At 40.8% G+C, this 21,610-nt stretch overlaps 1 protein-coding gene across 2 annotated transcripts in view; it reads right to left on the bottom strand.

Moving 5' to 3' along the window:
• The window catches only part of RB195_001066 (uncharacterized protein), a gene marked incomplete at both ends in the record, with an annotated part of 35,600 nt that extends 16,328 nt beyond the window's left edge, over positions 1–19,272 (bottom strand). The window contains 21 exons of one of the 2 annotated variants that reach the window (XM_064197669.1): positions 942–1,080; positions 1,162–1,290; positions 1,379–1,510; positions 4,058–4,192; positions 4,257–4,344; positions 4,524–4,723; positions 5,293–5,364; positions 5,829–5,969; positions 7,245–7,355; positions 7,432–7,533; positions 7,609–7,777; positions 10,232–10,455; positions 12,156–12,334; positions 12,393–12,504; positions 12,624–12,821; positions 12,880–12,993; positions 13,058–13,131; positions 13,195–13,304; positions 15,052–15,154; positions 15,544–15,647; positions 19,235–19,272. In XM_064197669.1, the coding sequence (XP_064053550.1) occupies positions 942–1,080; positions 1,162–1,290; positions 1,379–1,510; positions 4,058–4,192; positions 4,257–4,344; positions 4,524–4,723; positions 5,293–5,364; positions 5,829–5,969; positions 7,245–7,355; positions 7,432–7,533; positions 7,609–7,777; positions 10,232–10,455; positions 12,156–12,334; positions 12,393–12,504; positions 12,624–12,821; positions 12,880–12,993; positions 13,058–13,131; positions 13,195–13,304; positions 15,052–15,154; positions 15,544–15,647; positions 19,235–19,272 (2,674 nt within the window). Of the gene's footprint in view, positions 1–941; positions 1,081–1,161; positions 1,291–1,378; positions 1,511–4,057; positions 4,193–4,256; positions 4,345–4,523; positions 4,724–5,292; positions 5,365–5,828; positions 5,970–7,244; positions 7,356–7,431; positions 7,534–7,608; positions 7,778–10,231; positions 10,456–12,155; positions 12,335–12,392; positions 12,505–12,623; positions 12,822–12,879; positions 12,994–13,057; positions 13,132–13,194; positions 13,305–15,051; positions 15,155–15,543; positions 15,648–19,234 lie in introns of those variants that run through there. The other variant, XM_064197671.1, reaches the window with a different exon arrangement.
• Positions 19,273–21,610: the final 2,338 nt, after the last annotated feature.

Genomic DNA, 21,610 nt, shown 5'->3' with positions numbered 1-21,610 from the left:
AAAATTGGCAAAGCACAAGCTTAATCAATTCTAGCAGCTTTTAGTTTGAAGCGGATGAATGGAAGAAAAAGAAAGTACAAGAAACAAAAAGCGCTATTTCAATATCCCACGCTATATGTCAATGACACTGTCAATAGTCAGACACTATCATGAATAATGTTTGGCTATTGAGTGTGCTGCAGGATTTTCTTGTATATCTTCTGAATGGAGAGTGCAAGAGCTACAAATTTTGCAAAGTTTACACATAGTTCCTGGTGTCAATGACCATGACCAGTGACTTGTCAATGACCATCTGTCACCGATCCGGAAGTCGCTGGACTGCACGAGATAGGCTATGTATGTTGAATACCATCTTCGACTGGACTGTTGAGCTTACGGTCGAACTCACAGCACTTAGGGCATGCAGTACCACGTAATGGCCTCTTAAGAGGTCCAAAAAATCATACACTCTTACTGACTCTTAACTGGTTTCTTAAGATCTCGATCTCTATGGACCACTCTGAAAGAATAGTTCATGTAAAAGTAACGTTTTAAGACTATTCTCTGTCTTCCTCATTCTTCTTCCTTCATCACTAACTGTGTCAACGACTATCTTCATGAGATCTATTTTGAATATTTCAAAATAATGATAACTTGTAAAAGCTAAGAGTGCCTCTTATCTCATCAAACATTTGCCATGGAGTCCCCAAGCGTTTAGTGTTTTCTATTATATACTAACTTTTTCGCTCCTATATACCACTGGTCCAACTTAATACGAAATAGATGTGAGAACTTCACACACTGCACGCCGAATAACATCTGCAGGACGACATTTGCAAGAATGTGAAACTTTTTAGGACGATTATATATGCAGATGCAAGAGCCAGCTCTCGCCCTCTCCTAAATCCAGTAGATTTCCGCTAGTGACACTTCTTTGTAATGCAACACGCGACGAAACTAACCAAAGCTGATATTCGACTCCAGATGGGACTTTCTCATTGGCGTTGGCCGATCGTGCAATGGCTCCTGGTTATTTCGTTTGGGTAGCATGCCATTTGGAGCTGCGCTGTCCCCCCGATCTACCTTCTCAGCTGTACTTATCTAAAATAAAGGACTTATAGCAACGAGATAATGCAGGTCACAAATAATAAAACAAACAAATTCGTCAACGACCACTCTAACCTTGTCTCTCTGTTGAACTACACTAAATAGATATGGACTGTTTGCTGCCAATTGAACAAATGATCCCTTAGCTTCCTGAATTTTTCCGTCCTTCCATGCTATTTGACCTCCAACAATCGTGACTGCAGCCTAGAATATTCAATGGCGATTAGTCTCGAAGCCATCTCCTTTAACAAAATCGTGCTAATTAATCAAGTGAATGGCATAATGTTCCTACTTGAGCATGGATCGTCAAACCATCGTAAAGGCTGGTGTCAACCGATGACTGTCGCTCAGAAGACGACAGCTTCCATCGAACAGATGCATCCCATAACACTAGATCGGCATCAGCCCCTACGGCAATACGACCCTGCAATACTTTGAGATATTTGTTTTGGAGTTCAATTACACTCGCTGATTATTCTGAAGGTGTTTTGATTTCTGATTATAGCACATACGAAAAATAGCACTCAGGAAGAAAGAACACTTCTAAACACCTTGGTTAAATATTTACTCGAATGTTCTTTTCAATGCTCAAGTCCCATAATATCAAATACATTCATTCTTACCATCCATCATTTATAAGTACTAATTTGACCCGTAAAAAATAAATATGTTTTAGTTTTAATCGCGTATTCAAACTTTATAGTCACATTCCCATACCTTGCACTTAGTCTCTTTGATGGATATGCAAAAAAAAAACCCCAAGAGTCGACCACTACCGTAAGGAAAAGTCTGGAAAGCTTCTAAAAACTGCCTATAAAAACTCCCAAGAAAAAAACAATGATTACTAACGTCAGTAGACTGTAGAATGGTGTTCTCCACTTCGTTTTCATTGAAGAAAATTGTTTTTCTCAAAGGTCCACCCAAATTTCATTTGTATTTGTAGAAATATGCAGTCTAGCATATCACCATCATCAGCTTTAGCAGCGTAGGTTTATTTAACCCTACCAAAAGATCCACCCCCTCCCCCCTTCCACCCATCCCACCTCCCCCCTTTTTTTTTAGCGGTCGACAACGAATTTCCCTACTTAACTTCCTAAAGAAACTTTCATTTCAATGAACGTCTAGGACTACGACCCTCTTACAAACGATCATATCCCATTTTCAAGATGTTCAAATAAATATATCAGTGCCTCAAAAAATAATAAACAAATTGCTGCTCAAATCAAAACTGAACTATTCTTAACACCAAATACATCCTTCCATGGTAGAATTCAAGAGGTACAGAAAGCTGCATGAACGTTTTTCCTTTTTTTCTAAAAAGTTACAAAGAAGAATCGGAACAAAAACCGCGAGTTTTAGAAACCATTAGGTACAGTACTCTTCGAATATTGATATCGAATAAGTTGGAAGAAAACAATGCCAAACTTTTCGAGAATGTGGAACTATGCACTTTCCAACAATTCCAAGAAAAAAAAAAACACTTCTGAGGCCGTTTGAGCCAGCATTATATTACTTGAGAGCAGTAATTCCGTCTACATCCTTGAAACCAGTATACCAATAATTGCTGACCCATAAAAGCATAAACCACCTCGCCTACCTATTCATGTACTGTTTTTCAGATACACTAAGAACTGAGACTACTACCAAGTTTTTCGAATACTGTTGTCAACTACCCCAAAACATTCTCGACACTCCTTTTGGTTCCTCACTTTCGGTATGTACTCGTTTTCTTGCTAATTATTAGATCCTCCCGTTGCAAAAAAAAATTAACTAATCAAAACTTCAACTTTTGAAAAAAAAGCTATCCGCACATTTCTGTCATGATCAAGAGAGCTGATGAACAGGATTCGTCACCCCCTTCCCAAACTATCAAACTCAAAACATTCCAAGTTCTTCAGAAAACCCATATTCTGTTCCAGCAGTTCTCTTTCGAGTATGCGGTTTCCAAACTGAAGCTTTCAACGAGAAATCGATTCTTCTCCTTCGCGGAAATTGCACTTAGGCATGCGTTCGCATGCAATATTGTTCCCTTCCGCAATGTAAACATTTTGCATTCGCAATATGACTTTTCCTTATTCATGCAAGGCATGTATGTATATATTCACATATCAGATTTTTCAATCAGCACAGTGATCCGTGTTTGCACGCAATATACAAGTCATAAAATTCACCCGTCTGTACAACGCTAAATCAAACACGGATTACTGTTAATCCCCTACGTCATGATAGGCGAACAATTGATGACCGAAGTTGAGGCTTGCACAAAAACTTCCCGTAAAAAAGTGCATTCCCGCCCATTCGAAGATCATGCATCTTCAACAGAATGTATTCAGTTACGGTTAGAAAAAAAGTGGAACAATTACAGTGGAAGCCGCAAAACAAGGGAAAAATAGAAAGTAGCAACACCATAGATAAAGAAATCCTGTTTTGGACATATGATCACGCATCAATTATGTCAAAACTCAAGACCCTTTCCTAAGCAGCTGATTGATTCGATCACTCAATCGATCTGCCAATCGAACCAGCTTCGATTTCACTTCCAAAAGCTTTCCACCTGCTCGAATAAAATCGAAAAAACGCTGGAACTGAATGTAAACAGAAATTAGTGGGAAGAAAAAAGATACAGGACAGAGAATAGAAGAAAAATCGCTGTTTAGGAGGAAAGTATTGATGAAGATCCCAAATTTGTCCTGACAAAAAATTCCAGGACTACAAAGTCGAAAAAGAATAAAGGTGCGCACACCAGCAATCCTTTGAACAAAAAATACCGGCAGAAACAGAGAATTAACAAAGTTGTTATCTTAATGTAAAAAATAGTGCTTGGACAACAGCAAATTTTGAACGATTGAATCGTTGAAGTTCAAATTAATATTTTCTGCTCAACAGCATTTAATGTCGCTTGGGCTAATACATGATAATCCATATTCGTCTACATGACAAAGTATTCCCACTCAGCAAACAAATGATTCACCTTTTTCGGATACATGTTGAACATTTTTGCTGCGTTTGTCGAAGTTACAGCCACAAATCGCATCGGATCAATTCGTCCAGTTCGAACCGCTTTCTCCCACACAACACACATTCGTTCTTCAACACCCACCGTTCCCTGAAGAGAACAACTATGTTCTGGGAAGTCAAGATTAGATAAAAGGTGAACACTGCGATTTTACCTTAGGCATACTCGTAAAGTCCTTAGCGCAAAGACGACTTTCTGATGAGATAGCGTGATGCCCAGAAGTGCAGACGGCGAGCGGTTGGCTAAAACTGGTACCTTTCAATGATAACAGATGTATATGTTCAAGTGAAAAACTATCAACTAGTCTCGCAACTTTCAGTCACGCTTCCTCCAACTGATGCTAACAATATCCCACGAATTTGCCTTCATTGCATATACAACATAAAAAAGAGCAGGATATTGACAACAGAACAATTCTTACCTAGCAAGCGCAGACACTATTCTGCTTGATCCTTCAACTCGCAGTGGAACTTCTGTCATGTGAATGGAGGCATGCTTCAAACATTTATTGAAATAATGTGTTCCATCGGCAGCAACTGCAGCGCTTGCAATTTCAGCATGTGCCAAAGCGCCTGTGCTTCTTGCCCTCTCCAAAGCGGATAATGATTCTGCTGACGACACCTTCAAATACACACTTAGTTAGAAAAACCTTCACTTATAAATCCAGCAATGTTATACATGAATTAAAGAAGATAATATTCATAAAATCTGTTTTTCATAGCAATTAGCAAAAAGTTGAATAACTCCACTAATCCATTTTAAATAAGGCGGCCTCGACTTCGAACCTAACGTTCTCTATTTTAGCGCTATCATTTACAGAGTTTATGGCTGAAATTGATGGATTTTTTTTGACTGAACAAAGTGTAGGAACTACCATTTATGACTACAGTATTTCACAAATATTAAACATTATTGGCAGTCATTATATGGATCTTCGAATTGGACTATTAGAACTAGAATTGCATTACACTAGCGAAACAAGTGAGTGGATCCCCATCCCTGTACTAATACGTTGAGCTCCAGGAGAACGCAATCTAATCTGTTTCAGCGTGAATTCTTCAAAGTGCATTTTAAAGGGCACTCGCAAAAAAATGATAAATGTAAAGCTTTCGCAAGTACAGATAGCGTAAGAGGATGGACCCAATAAACCAATAACAACTGACTAGCGCTATCAAAAGATAAAAACTTACCGACAATATTGAAACGGGGCAATTGCTCAGGTGGCTAAGAACACAAAGACTGTTCACACGTTCGCTCTCCAGCTGAAATACAATTCATGTAACTGATATGAAAAGTTTCATAGCATATGTCCTTTTCCATTCCTGCTTAAAGGTATCACTCCAGGAATCTGAGGTGATACGGATTTCAGGTGGAGTATTCGTATACGGGGATGGGAGACTATGGAGAGAGGGGTGATTCCGTCCATTTCTTCCTAATTGCCGTAAAAAATGGCCCGGAAGATACGGCTTCAGGCGTTCTGGCGCACTACTTTCTACAGGAAGTTCGACTGGAGCGCGCCAGGCCTGTGCGGCGCCGCATCTTCTGGGCCGTTTTTTACGGCAATTAGGAAGAAATGGACGGAATCACCTCCTCTCCATAGTCTCCCATCCCGTATACGAATACTCCACCTGAAATCTGCACCACCTCAGATTCGTGGGGTGATGCCTTTAACACAGCAATTTCAAAAAAAAAAAAAAAAAAAAAAAAAAAAAGTAATAAAATAAACCTCCTCAGGGCGAGACTGATAAAATCCCTCAGGTCCTGTGATTCCCAAGTCGAGCATTTTTCTCTCCAAATATGGGACTATTGTACGATTTTCAGGCAATATACGCGCGTGAACACCTAGAATCCTGCAGTGCTCTAGTACCTAAAAAGCAAAGTAAAAATATGGATAGAGATCAAAACAGGACTAAAAATTCAATCCGAAAAACATTTACACCCTTGTAAAGTCTGTTAAAAGTTCCCTATATGTAGAAAGATCTAGCCAGAAATAGAAAGATAATTGGGATGAAATTATTGCTAACAGGAACGAAAGAGATAGATTTAAAATGAAAAATTCAAAAATGATCAATTAATAACAACGAACAAGAAAAATTTGAGGATGTACTTTTTTTTCTCTAAAAATCCGCTGTAGAAATGAAGATTGGAATGTAAATGCACTTTCTCCGCTTATTCTGTGAACAGAGGCAATCTTAAAACTGTGAATCTACACTCACGATGGTGACTGATCTCATGAACTATAGATCAGAACGCTTCGACGATGCAATTTACGACCAGCGATAGATATCATAAGAGATTGGATGGGTTTTGAAGTTTATACTGTTAAGATTGTTTTCGAACTCTCAAATACATGAGTCTTGTGCTGAAAAAAGCTTAGCCAGCTCTTTGTATCCACATGTATGTATTTATAATGAGATTTAGAGCTGATCTGCAGGTAATGTGAATTCACTTGTTTCATTTCAAGCATTTCTTGCTTCATTAGCTCTTACACAAGTGAATTAACATTACTTAAAACATCCGAATAAAAGATTTTCCACAAGTATACTTGCATAGGAAGTCTGTTTGAAAAAAAAAACAAACATTAAACAGTACTTATATGCAGCACAAAAAATGTCCAGTTGTTGAGGTTGTGTCAAACTTGAACTGTGAAGAACTATCTCCTTAATAATTTTTCTCAGTTCCTAGCAAAGCAAGATCCACTTCAGCAATGAAAAGTGCCACTAAAAGAAGGACATGCGACGCGCTCTTCACTAACTCCGCTCAAGACGGGCATCTCTCATTAACGAAAAAACTGGGTGCTCAAGACAAGGGGGCAGTTCAAGGCCTCGACAAAACAAACAGCTTTTGCCAGAGGTCGAATTACAGCAAAACAGGAACGATTTCACACAACAAAACGATATTGCCCAATGAAGCACTAGCCGCCCAGTAACTTTTTGCTAGATCTTCCAAACAACAGAATTCAACATTATCAATATGAACTAAGTAACCATGAAGTCACTAAACAAAGAACTGGTGCAGAACTTAGTATTACGTATGCGACAACAACATTTCCTTCTGATAAAGACAGATAAGATTTTGAAAAAAAAATTGTGGAAGATGTAGTTCAAAATGTCGACCAGGCTTTTATTTGAATATGTCTCACCTGGTAGAGAACATCATCCCCCTCGACATCAATAATGAAGCTATTCACACCTTCTGAAACGACTTTTTCCATCTCTTTCTTGACGTTCTCTGACCACTGCTGTACCACTATCTGAAAACGTTATATATTCTATGATCTATTCACTCTGAGGGAAAACTCAAATGATAACTCGAAAAAAAAAACTTACTGAAAGTCCAATATTGCACAAAGACGAAGAAAGCCCCTCCTTAACTCTGAAGAAGGATGAAGTAAGGGATTCTCCACTCCTGGGAGACACAACGTCGATAACCTGCAGCATGAACATTATTAGATCATGTTATCATCGATGAACCACAACGTACTGAAGTATTTTAAGCGTACGTACTGTTGCCGTGCCTCCCGCAACTGCAGCTTTGCAGCCGGTCGCCAGGTCATCCGCTGAATCGGGGGAGGTTAGGTGAGTGTGGACGTCGATGCCCGCTGGTAGTAACATTTTGCCTCCAGCATCGATGATTTCTGCGTCTGGAGGAACATCCAATCCTGGACCAACATTTCTACAAGTAGTACTGATGAATGTCGAATTAACTAGCTAATTGTATCCAAAACAAACATTTATTGAAAGTTATAAGAAATAGAATAGAAACGTTGAGGAAGCGTTTTCTCGCGTCTTTTCGTTGTATACAGTATACCAATAAGAAGTTTTTTTCTCGAAAAAAAAAACTAGCAGCAAAAGCAAGGATGCTGCATGTAGTGTCTGTTCAGAATAAGTGAGTGAAAAGAATGGAACTTGTTTCAGTGAATAAACTTCATTTCAAAGTTAAGGTTACTCCTCTGTAGCAAATATCAACAAAATATGGAAAAACACGAATACAAACGGCAGCTAGTTCTGTTGCTTACATCTCACTTGATGTTAAGGATCAGGAATAGGGACGGAATACCAAACCCATAATATCATGATAATGAATTAGTTGCAAAAATGGCCACACAATTACTCAAAGTCACCTTTCTATCGCATTGAAAAAAATAAAAAAAAAAGAAACTTCTTCCCACTGGTGCGGATAAATGGACGTCATTTCAATGATATACAACTGAAACACTGGGTGATCTGGAGTAGTCAATCAGCCCTTTTCACGTGTAAACGAAACGGCAGAAACTAGTCCTATATAATTTTGTTGTAAGAACTCACAGGTTAGGAGGTGAAATATGTTGATGCAATAGAATCAAATAAAACGAGGAAATCAGCGGAAATGCAAAGGAAAAGTTAATGATGGAAAATTCATAGGGTACGATATATACAAACAAAACCAATTTACCCAATATTCAGTGAGTCAAATACTCTGAATCTTAATTCTTCATTAAAAAGACCACACAAGGAAAAAAGTGGTCAAGCACAAAGTGCCGAAGTTGCCATAAAATTAATGTACCAATTTCGCTGCGCTACACATAGTGCTCCTCTTTCCTAAAAGTTATGGGTTTTCGAAATAGCACCGCTGCGGCATCACATATAGTGAGTAGGTGGACCATCGAACATTTTCACGCACAAGAAAAGTGAAATATAGTGGACTCTACTTCCATTCAACCGCAAGCAAGAGACACAATATATAAGTATTAGACTTAACAAAACTATTTCAGAACTGTGTTGCATGCAAGCCAATCAAGTTGTTTCGCGATAAAAAAAAACAGCAACTAGACAATCCAATCCATCAAATCATGGGAATTCATGCATTACCACTCGGCTGACGAATGACAGAACTTCTAGTGTCTACTCACGGTAAATTTAAAAATGAAGCTTAAATCTTCGGCATTAACTTCCTGAAGACAAGTAGATTCAAAAATCAGAAAAATAAATTTTAAGAAAAGAAGCCTAAACTTCAACGTTCGACAACTCGTATGTTCTACCAAATCTTCACTTTAGAGAAGATTTTATCAGATATTCATTAATCCTCCGTAAGGCTGCAAGTATTGATGACCCAGTACTATGAACTACATCTAGTTATTAATTTTGTTGATAACGGATGCAGTGCTCCTAGTAATTACGAAGGAAGCAGTACGAAGTTTTTATCAGAGTTATTAGTTTTTAATGGAATAGTTGGTACATTTAAAAGCAAACCGACATTTGAAAAATCACGTGAGAAGGCCTAGTTCATATTCCAAATAGCAAAAAATCGCAATGCGACTGTAGCACTCAACAACGAAAACAGGTCAGCAACAGAGAAATCCAACTAGAAATTGTGACATCTAACAACTTTTGAAAATGAAAGCAAAATATAAAAACGTTTCTTAGAACAACTGTTTCGCTTCCATTGCATAACATTTCTAGCCTGAGATCATAGATGATTTGTCACCTCATGTTTCAGACGCTTAAGCACAACGGCCATCTGCCACCCGAGCATTAAGATCCAGTCCCAGCATCCCTAATAACCTCGACTACCAGCGTCACATCATCGATTGCGACCCATGAATACGAAAAAGGACGCATTGGCTGGAAGCCAAGGTCGACCAAACTTCGGAAATGAGAAATTAGCATCCGCAATATCTAGTACAAGAGCGAGATGACCCTCACGGGGCAGGTGGACAAATAATGCGGCGCTCAAGAGCCCAAGAAAGGAATCGATTCCGCAACCCGACAGTTTCTACACAAATGATTAGTAAAGATGACAGAAAAGGTATAACAAAGTTTTCAAAAGAATAAAAACAAGTAATAGAACAAAAAGACTTGCCATTCACGAATGGCAAGTCCCTACGGGCAGTTAACGGAGTGGGACGGGCTACGAGAAATAAGATTCCCTGATTGCGAAAGACTTACGGCCATGACTCACATCTAGCTTTTCCAAAGGCAATGGCAAGGAGTTATAAATCCGAGGCGCACGTTCTAATCAATTCGTTACCAACACAGTTGGAGAAAAGAAAAATAATGAAGAGTTGTAACAAAATTTCGGGAATCTAAGACATTATCAAAATAACGTTGGATAATGCACTTCACAAAACAGCTATGTAATGATAAATACCTGATCACTCCGTCTTGAATAAAGACGTCAGCGGAGAACACGGAATCATCGTTGACGACTTGCGCTCCTCGAATGATCAGCGACATGCCACCAGCACCGCTCGCGCCTTCTGCGGAGGCCTCCTCCTCTACGTCCCTTGCGGCGGCTGCACCCCCGTCGTCTGCTTCCGCATCCACATCGCTGCGCCTTTTTACGGATTCAGAATCATCAAGTGCGTTTACCTCCTAAACATTCTAAATACACATATGAGTCACTACTCGAACCCTCGAGCCACTTATACGGTCTCGTGCAAACAAAACTCAATAACATCGTTCTCCCTGCAATGCATTTTTGGGATCAAAAGAACCAAAACCACTTTCCAGTGAGTTTTATAATCTAAAATTCAAATAACTAACAAGATATCCAGCAAGTTATGGTTTTTCGAGCATATCGATGAGTGCAAACAGTGGCAGGGTATATTTAAACGAATTCAACACCGAGTGGTGATTTAATGCTATAAATCGAAGATTTGACGCTATACATCGAAACCAAAAGTCAAGCGTTGTGCAAACAATTTCAAAGTCGTAGAAACTCGTTTAGTCGACGTATACCTCCTACGAGTTACTCGAAATTACATTTCTCCCCGAAAATGGTTTTTTCACAAGCAAAGACACGCAGTTGTCAATTACTCACAACGTTTGCGGCGAACTTTTATCGATGTATCTCCGTATCATTTCCAATAATGATAATCTTCAATGTATGTAGTTCTGTTAGCAAATGTGAAATGAATTCAATTCATCATGATGATGCATCCAACGTGCGATGCACACTCACCGCTCCAAGAGTGTACAGAGCGTCATGTGAAGCAAAGGCAGTAGTTACACGAAACGCTCTCTAACAATACGCTTACTTAGAAATGCAATTGAGTGAATATTCATTTATTTACTACTAACACTTCTAAAAGAAGAAAGAGTTGAACCAATATCTCGAATCTTGAAAGTGTGCAATTTGACATTTCTTTTTCGTATTACTTATATTAGATCACATATATGTGATCTAATATAAGTAATACGAAAAAGAAATGTCAAATAATATACAGATATTAGATCAGGTATTATGTGTGGTATTTTATTGTTTATTCTTCTAAAACTATTTACTACTTTCTTGTACACTACTAGTACTGGATGAAGTAAAGCAGAACATTAGTCAGCACAAAACTATGCTGCACCTGCAGTCTTTGGAAACCAGAGGCGATTAGACCTAACGTCTGCGCTCTCAAGGACGCCTTCCAGGTAATGAGCAAAAACAATATCTTAGTCAAACCACCACAACGGACATCACCGTCAATATACATTAATAACTGAGAACACAGTCGTTCTGAAAATGTGCTTGCTTTCAGAAGCATTCAAAGGAACGGCGCAATAAAATTGGTGTTGTCCTCGTCAAGAGTTAGTATAGCCGAGTTAAAACGACATGAAGCTGGGTGAAATCGCGGAAGCGGCTGCACTCAAAGCGACGCGGTGGAGATAGCGGTTGGAACCGAGGTGGAGCCATAGCAAACTGGAACGATGAGTGGTGGTAGCAAGGGTCCCTCGTCGATCGGAACCGCTATGCTCCACCGCCGCCTGCGCCACTGCAGAGGGTTTAACGGCAAACTGGAGATGATTTCCTGTGATTGTACAATTCCAGATATAATCATAATGCGCAAAAATCTGAAATTATTATAAGCCAATGAACACTAATACAATTACTTGTCTCAATGTAGATTTGGGAATGTCCTTCTGGTTTAGCACAAAGCAGATAATAACAGCAAACGTACCATCCAAATATGAACTTCTACTACTTCATTTCACGAACAATTCTAGAAAGTAGTAGCCAGTAGTGTGCGCAAGGTTAATTTTTCAAAAAAGGCCAAATTCTCGGAACTCTCACTCAAGCAATTAACCTCATCATCTCCCAAATCAGGTCCAGGTTCGCTTGCCAACATCCTTTGCTTTTCTTCTTCTGAAAGTGTTGGAGTTTCTAGCACATCCTCCTTGGCTTCCTTCCAATCATCGCCCAAATTAGGCGTTTCTGTTCGAACACAACTGATGTCTGTGGTAGCGGCAGGCTCTACTTGTTGTTCTGCAAGTTAAAACGAGTGGACCTAATAGAGGAAATCTAGTCAGACAATTGAACACACCCATATTAGGATTGTTAGAGTCCTCAAACCATTCCGGGCCCGGTTGAGCGACTTGGTCAAATTGGCTGCTGGTAGAACGCCAATTTCCGCGTTTCCTCGCACGATCGTAGGCCTATTACAACAGGATTTATGAAGGATATAAGGTCCCCAAAAGTAGCGAAGGATCTACGACGGAAACGAAATGACCGGAACCAAACGACTTGTACTATTGCAGAAACGTTCATAACTCACCATGGTATGATCTTCAATTTCTGAGAAGAAAGGAGCCTTCACAGGAGGATATTTGACAGCTTCCCACTCAGAGAGCTGATGTAATTCCTTTTCGAGGATATTCTTTCTGTGGAAGCTTCCGGAATCTTTAGGCCTTGATATTGGGTCGAAAACGGAACCAGCTCCAAATGCCGAACCTCCACCACCACCAAACAGCTCCTAGAAGAGATTCCACGGATCGAAAAATTGGCGTAAGACAGTGATCATTGCAAAATACCATCATCGCAGAGGAAGTTTCGAGTCCCTTGTTACGATGTCTCGATGGCACTGGCGGTGTGTCAGGCAGTGCGGGAGGAATTGGCGAGGATTTTGCAGAACGGGCCGACGTAGGCTTGAACATGGTTTGATTTAGTGAGAACGAAATACTTCCTCAAAGTAGGTCTAAAAAAACTCACCTGCGAGACATAGTGTGGTGACTTGGACTTATTTCGGCTAGTGGGTCGAGAAGTACTTATAACTCCTTTGCTCCCTAAGAGAAAAACCAAGAATAGAGCAACCCAACAAGGAAAACCAAAAAAGCGCAAAAATGTACTTGAAACAGGACGTTGAGTGGGTGTAACAATCAGCCGTTCTTTTCGATCAGGAATCCCATTATAGAACTGAACTTCGACGAAATTCTCCGAAAGGAGCCTTAGACTACGCCTGAAATCAAACACCTGATTACGCCGTTACTTTAATCAGCATGCATTGCACTTTATCATATTAAATTGCACTGCACAACGGACCGCCATTGCACTACGTGCTTTAGATTATGGAAGTACGACCATTTCACTGATGTTCCAGTAACTGAGGGATATTGTGTCCTGCACAAATTGCATAAAGCCCTTTCATTCATCACAATTTTATGCGTAAGAACGTGAAAAAACCATTCGCAAACTTTGCAAGCCGTCTATGCTGGCGCAAAACATTAGTGTTGTTGTTCGCTTCTAATTCTGCGTCTACCTGAAGAATACGACAACGGAAAAAATGATGCAAAAGGGGATGGATCTGAGGTGCGTTGTTCAGAAGTGATGCCCAAGTGACTGGTTCTACTAATTGATTTAAATTGCATTGAAGCAAACGCGGAGCAGAAATAGCTGATGCAGCTGCTGAAGCTGGCTAGTCCTCCCCTAACCGACTGTGAACGGACCCGACTGTGAGCGCCAGTTTATGTCACTTGCATTAAAAGGCAGCATATCACGAAGCTGAAAATGTTGAAGTCTCTCCATGAACAAGTATAGAGCTCGGATTGTAGATTTCAAGTAAGAGCGTGGCCCCTTTCCCCTTAATCGTCTTGAAAAACGGCGCCGAAAACCTTTTCGTTTCTACGGGTTACCCGAGAACGCACCAACTTGGTACACGCTCCAGTCTCCACAGCCGCCTATTCATTTGTTCTACTTAAACAGGCTGAGGAGGAAACATTGATTTTCGACCGCTCGCTCGTGGACCAGCGCATGCGCGAGTGGAGTGCTTTCACGCACCTCGTATGGACAAACGCAGTTTCCGAGGTCGTTTTTTTCTTAGGTTTTAATATGGAAATAAAAAAGGCCAACTATCATGTATCAGGTATAGAAAAAATGGCTTCAAAAAGGATATGTTAAACCAAAAAGCTTCCACTTTACCAGCAGCTGCAACTTCTATCTATCCATTAATAGTTCTTTCTTTACGTATGAAACAGATAAAAATAACCATGTGATAGAAAACTAAGAAGATATGAACGCTGCCACAACCAAGATAATGAGTGCACTTTCAAGAAACACACCTTCCAAGTTGAAAATATCCTAGAGATGATCCACAGGCAGAGTAGTGCTTTGGTAATAAAGCACACTGAGGTACTAGACTACTAGTATTGAAAGGTACACGTGGTATATAGTTGGGTCAAAACGACATGAACCACACACAGTTGCGCAAGCGGCGCGGTGGTGCGTATGCGGTTGGGATCGTGTAAGGATCCTCGCTACCGCTACCCATTTCTGCAGTTCGCCATGGTTCCATTTCGATTACAACCGATGCCTCCACCGCACCTCTTCGAACCCAGCCGCTTCCGCAACTGTCCGTGCATCATGTCGTTTTAACCCGACTATAAGGCTGCCCGCACGGGCTTGCGCTTGATGGTTATTGAGCGCACTGCTGTGAACGCATCAAGCACAGACACGTGCGGGCGGTGCCGCCCGCGCGGCTGTGAACTCTGCGGGCAGCCTAAGTTGGGTCAATGAGCTAGCGACGGTCCCCACTCGATCCTAACTGCTAGCTACACCGCGCCGCTTACGCGACTGAATCAATCTTCAGGTTGTTTTGATCCGACTGTACATACAAGAGTGGGCTAATAAAACCCATAACATGTTTAGCAAAGTCATAACTTTGTCGTAGTGGAAAACTTTGAAGAAATAATTTGGAAATCGTAACAAACCGTTGCCGCGGCGTCTGTATTGGTGCCAAGAAAGGAAACATTGATACGAATTTGAGAGCTAGTCTTGCCCACTCTGGCCTCCTCAGATACCGCACCCGCACAGCTGAATGGCCAGAAATCAATGGTTGTTCAAGGGATCGAAAAGTGACAGGAATGTTCACGAGTGTCAGACTTCAGTATTTGGGTAAAATATAGTCGGGGAGAGGGGATCATGAAGCCCTTATTTCTGGAAGTAAATAACTAAATCAATCGAGGGCCTAAGACCTAAGCAGTGGTCTTGGAGGATCTATGACTCGTAAGCTAAAGTTACTCGGAGAAAAAAGTGAGATAGAGCGTCCAGAAATATGCGTGCCACCGAGCCCTTTCCCGCCCCAAATACATTTTCTCTCAGCATTCGAAATTTAACCAAACAACAAGAACACTTCTAAGAGGTTATGAAAAGTTATGAAACGCCGAAAAGATTACAAGTATTCAAAGCCAAGGAAAGCGTACCCCGCTCCGACAAAACAATCCAGAACTGAAATGTGACATCAAAAGGCACTATGAGAAAATTAAGATCAGCGTTGAGTGGAAGAAGGGCTGACTCGACAGTTATTCTGAATTGAATGCAATGCAGATCCAGAACAGCTGATTAGACGACCATTCTTTGTCAATACAACGGCTACCGCACAGCGTTGTACACCTCAGGAGAGGCCCGGTCGGAGCAGACCGCAGGACTACAGTACAAGGAATTCCCAAAATTAATGCTTGTGTAAATTGAAGTAAAGCAGTTATGGTGCAGAAAAATTGTTACAGTCGTTCGAGACAACCTAGATATACGCCCGCTACAGCCAACTCACGTACGGCGCACGAGTATAGTAGTAGAGTCTAAACGATATGAAGCACAACGCAGATGCGAAGACAACTCCACTCGAAGCGGCGCCCGAAATGGTATCCTCTAGATCCTTGCCGCTGCGGTATGGCGCATCGCTTCGAGCGCAGCCGCTTACGCAGCTGCACTGAGCTTCATTAAAGGCATCACCCCAGGAATCTGAAGTGGTGCAGATTTCAGGTGGAGCATTCGTATACAGGATGGGAGACTACGGAGAGGGGGGTGATTCCGTCCATTTCTTCCTCATTGCCGTAAAAAACGGCCCGGAAGATACGGCTTCATTCGTTTTGGCGCACCATTTTGTACAAGAGGTTCGATTGGAGCGCGCCAGTCTTGTGCAGCGCCGCACCACCTCAGATTCGTGGGGTGGTGCCTTTAAGTTTTGTAGTTTTGACCTTAAGTAGCCATCGCTCTTTTCGCTTTTTTAGTTCTTGACCCTTAAGATCAGCAAAAGGAATACCGCTCCTTGAAGTTTTCAATTTTTACATTGTTTCGTCCAGAAGGCGATTATCCACGGTACAGTCGTTTAAAGATAATTCAGAGTTGCACTCAGCTTGCAGATCTTAATATATGTTCGAGTAAGCTTAGGATAAGTAACGTGAGAAATTCTGAAAGGTGGGGTCGTTTCCAATCGATACCGAAGGATCCCAAGGTATACTTCCATCGTAGTTCTATCCAGTCGAGGAATTGGGAAGAAGTACACCCAGCGGAGTTCTATTCAGTCAAAAAAGTACATAGCGCAATGATCTTACAGTTCTCTTCGGTGGACCTGACGATCTGATCCGGAAGCTTATCTGGTTTTGGAGCTTCTGTGTTGGTGAAAGAGCAGAATCAGCCGACTTCCTATTGACCTCCACGTAAATCGCAAATAGCCCGACCTTGCTTCTTCTCATTACTGCCGCCGTGCAAATGCGCTAATTCTGGATAACGGCCTTCAGGGTCCCCGCCTCTCACGTCATGGTCTTACTGGTCACAGCCGACAATGCATAATGGTAACGATCTGTAGATGTTCACGAAGTGGAGAAGGGTTTCAAAATGTACCAGTATATATATATATATATATATATATATATATATATGTTCTTAATACTATATGTAAGGGTTAGACGGACTAACAACACTTAGTCCTGAGCTTCTACTCGATCGACTGACTGCACACAATCACCGAAAACAAATATCTCAAAAGAAATAACATCACTTCCACATAGGATCTGAATTCGTAAAATTGCATGGTTAATCAGGTGAGAATGCTGTTACGACAACAGCGATAGTTTTTATGCATCATCGGGCTGCCACGACGATTCGGAAATGAATAGTCACTTTCGTTTGGATGCGATCGTTGTTATCGGTCCCGACGCGTTGGAATCCAAATTGAAAGCGATACGATTTTGGACTACGCAGAGTTTTGTTCGGCGACAGGCAATTGTACAGAGGCGTACATCCGAAAATATCGCGACCTCATCACCGCGGCTGGTTAAAGAATAGCAATACCATTTGTTTCCACTGAGCTATTATCTCTACACTGAGGTAATGTGACCTATAGGCAGAACATTTGAACCCTAAGCTAAAACCTCCTGAAATGTTAATACCATATTATGGTCGGTCACTAAAGTGTTCAACCAGGTAAGCGCTACGCGGAAGAGAGAATGTAAACAAAGAAGTGCGTTGTGCGTTGCGATAGTCGTCTTGAGCTCTATCTACTGACCACATTCGACGCTTACCATGGTCGGGTACAAAAAACCATGAAGCACGGTGTAGTTGCATAAGCGGTTGCGCTCGAAGCGATGCGGTCGAGATCGAGGGAGGATCCTCACAGATTAATGAAGTTCACAACGATCCCATGCAGGTCCAACCGCTATATTCGTCCCACCGCTTCGAGCACACCCGCTGACGCAACTGCACCGTGCTTCGTGTCGTTTTGTGTCAAACGAAACCTTAGTGCTTTTGTGGCCAGAAGAAATAAAACATTCTAGTTCATTCTAGCATATCATTCTAGTTTTTTTTTCTGTTTTCATTGTAGAGTTTTTAGTAATAATTGTGGTAAGGACCGTTCCCTTCCTTCATCTGCGAAAATGTGACTGTTTTGTGACTCAGTCTTCCAAAAATGAACGTGGAAGCATAGGTGCGATAGGGAGTAGCTGGACCGTCCTCAGGCGAAGGGGTTTAGCTCATGGGGTGCAGCAAAAGTAAACGGGTCCTTTCGCCAACCGCCCAAAAGTGAAGGGGGTAATTTCGCCAACCGAAGGGGGTCAGAGCACCGGCTCCGACCATCGCATTTATGCCTGGAAGTAAGCGCAGATATCGCAAGACATCGAGATACGAGAAGCCTACATGGCCCATCCAATTTTTCCGATTTTAGGAATGGATAAGAAAGAAATCCTAAGAAAATGATAATAACATGAAGAATTCAAGATGAAAAGAGTTAACACATTTTGTACTTTTCAGAATAAACCATTGGGAAAAGCACATGAGAAAATTCGTGCTCAAATTTCCAAGACGACGGTTGTATTCGGGATTTTTCCCCTTAATATGAATCATCGAGTATCCGACGATCTTTAAATGCTATTTTGATCACCAGGATGTCATCAACAGAACTATGCGCCCACACTCTGCACTTTTCTAATACATTTTAGTTCCACCGGTGCAGCAATGAATAGTTTTTGGATCAGCGATCAGTCAGTACTAAATTTCGTGCATCACCGGAGAATTTCTAACCAGTAGAACATAACAAACAAAGGAGCAAATGTAGAAAATGCAACTTAGAAATAAATAAGTAGATAAATAGGCATACTTGAAAAGAAAATGAATGGAAAAGCAGAGGCACAGAAAAGGCAATTAGAAAGTGCAAAACTGCACATAGATTTTCTAAAAGAAGGTGTACCGAGTGAACAGGTTTGATGATTACGCTCGGACACTCGGACACGTCCTAATCGACTTTTTCAATGTTAAATTGCAGGAATGGATTTAATGTAGCGGCTATTGTTGTCGCCGAAATATAATCCTCGAATAATTTTGGATTCACTTCTATTACTTGGTTTAAGTGCAGATTTTCAAGAAAAGCTCACTTTGACCATGGAATGAGAAACTGGTCTTGGACGAGATGGATCGGAACCAGGTTTCACTTCAGTTGTGTACAGAGAATTTCATTAAACATGTCCAATAGTCTCTCCGCTGCTACATTAAAATTAATCATCAATTGACATATCGTTATAACTGTTTCCCACTTGAGTATAACAGTTCCACTTACAATGGTTACGCTTAAGGTATGAGATATGGAGAAGAACTAGAAAGAATAGAAGAAATAGAAATTACGTTCTGTTCATGTCGTCATGTATAGGAATAAATTTCATCAAACGCTGAGAGCAGAATAATACAGGCGGTTTTGAAGCACAAAGGCAAGATGGAATGCGTCTGGTCTGTATACCTCTAAAAAAGGTTTCAATGGGAATAATAAAAGAGTTTCCTACTCACGCTACCAGCAGATGGTTGATTCTATGTGACACAAATGAAGAAAGTAGAAACTAGAAAGCAGACATGCTCCACCTTATTTCTTTGAAATAATACGAGTAAGAACTATGGAACGTTTTTTTTTTCGGTTCTTACATACCTCTACCGCTAACAATTCGAGACAAGTGTAACCAAAACGCGTCTTCAGGGACGTCGGAGTTTTGAAACGATACCAGTCCTTTCAGTAAAATCTAGACCTCAGCACTATTCTATGTATTGCGTACATAATTCGGCTAGGATGATATATGAGTGAGAAAATTTCGCACTGAGAATTAATGCCAGAAAACGAAAAGGTTTGTTCATCTATGTCATAAATAGGAGAGATAAAGCAAGAACAAATTCAAATTCTGCTCATGTTTTATAGAGCAAGGATGAACTTTGGTTTATTAGGTTATTCTCCTTCTACAGAGCACAGAAAAATTCCAAGATCCCTCGACCAAATCCTGAACGCTATGATAGGGTACGTACTGCCTAACATGATCAAGCAAAACAATGATGTGGGAGTAGTGCAAAAAAGGTTCAATTTGGCGAAATTCCAGCTTATACAATGAATAAGTCAAAGTCAACTAAACGGACCAGAACATTGTTCTGATTTGTTAAGAAAAAAGGTTTGAGAAAGAAAACACATATTTACACGAAACACTACGTCTTGAGCGTTATAATGGGCTTGCAATGAATCCGTAGCTTCAAAGTTTTGCTGGATTCCAGAAATTATCCAACCAGCGACCACACAGTACGAGCAATTATGATGCAGCGGTAAGTATGTACATAACTCTCAAATTCTGCAGATAATAATCATGCAGCGCATGAAGAGAGCGAAGAATTGTTAGCATAACATCAGTGAGGAAATTTCTTGCATCCGTTGTTATGTGTTCCCTAGCCGACTGTAGAATCTATTCATCGTGAGCGTTTTTTGAGCTGACGAAGCAATGTTTGCGTAGCTTCTCAAAGTGTTGATCGCTGCTAATTATGTGGACATCGAAATCACCTTACAGCTGCGTCTATACGAGCAAACAGCTGATCAATATCACAGCAATAACACAGAACTCGAGGTCAGAGCAAAGAATGAGTAAAATCGACTGGAATTGTAAGAAAAGGCGGTAGAAGTGGGCAGAAAAACACAAAATGAGTCCTGATACAGTCCTGACGATGCCCTGACTACATTCGTCGGTGCCGCCACTCACATGGATGCGGATGGAAGTCCTACCAATACTACGAAACAGGCTGGAGGATTCAGCGCGCAGTTTAGCGACGTGAGCCTGCGATCGATAGTGGGCGGACCACCACGCCGGCTGTCCCGAGCCGAGGGCCACCGGTTCGACCAGTTTTGTAAATCTTATTGTTTATTCCCTCATTTGGCTTTTTTGTTCCTTTCATCCGGACGGAATTCGATTGCTAGCAGTCAAGAATTGCTCGCACGGCTACTGACTCGGCGACAATCGTCATTCTAGAACGATGACTCATACACAGATGAGTTTGCATTCGTGTGGTCGTCGATCGATTCTCGTAACAATTGCAGCATACCATTTTTGTTGAGACTGATCAGTGGGAATCGCATTCAGTGAAGCGTTGCATGTTTTTTTCGGTACTCTAGAATCTTCATTTCAACGTTTTTACCGCTATCGGTGCTTTTAAAAATTGAACAATTCTGTAATTATGAAAGGAACTTTAAGAAGACAGTTATCTTTGAGTTAATCTTGCTGTTCTAGTTCCTTCTGTGAGTTTCTATTTTATTATCAAGTTATCCTTTATATATAATTGGATTTCCATTGTGCTGATTTTTGCTAGCCTAACGTTCCTAATTGCCAGTAACTCGTCATGTCTCTTCTACACAAATTTCTCTCTTATTTGTCATCATATTTCCTCAGAATTTTTCCTAACTTCTGCAATTCTTCCCAATATATCAAAGAACACATGCACATCCGCATTAATGCCGTTCACAATTCTTCCAGGATTCGTTCGTAATGTTTCCAAGATGTGTGCAAAGTTTTTCGTACTCATCAAGTTTTCAACAAGCAACAGGATAGGGTGCGTACTGCTCGCATCATCATGCTCTGCTCTTTTCGCTCATTATTTCTGAACTCCAAAGAAAACACTCACTTGTCTTTTTGTTTTATTTAAGGTTTATTAATTTCTGTAAGAAATCCTCTTCATTGAAAACAATTCGATTTCACGGTATCA

Source organism: Necator americanus, chromosome IV (assembly GCF_031761385.1).
Source record: "Necator americanus strain Aroian chromosome IV, whole genome shotgun sequence".
NCBI lineage: Eukaryota > Metazoa > Nematoda > Chromadorea > Rhabditida > Ancylostomatidae > Necator > Necator americanus.
Note: the sequence above shows the minus strand (reverse complement) of the source record. Positions and strands in the feature narration are given on the sequence as shown.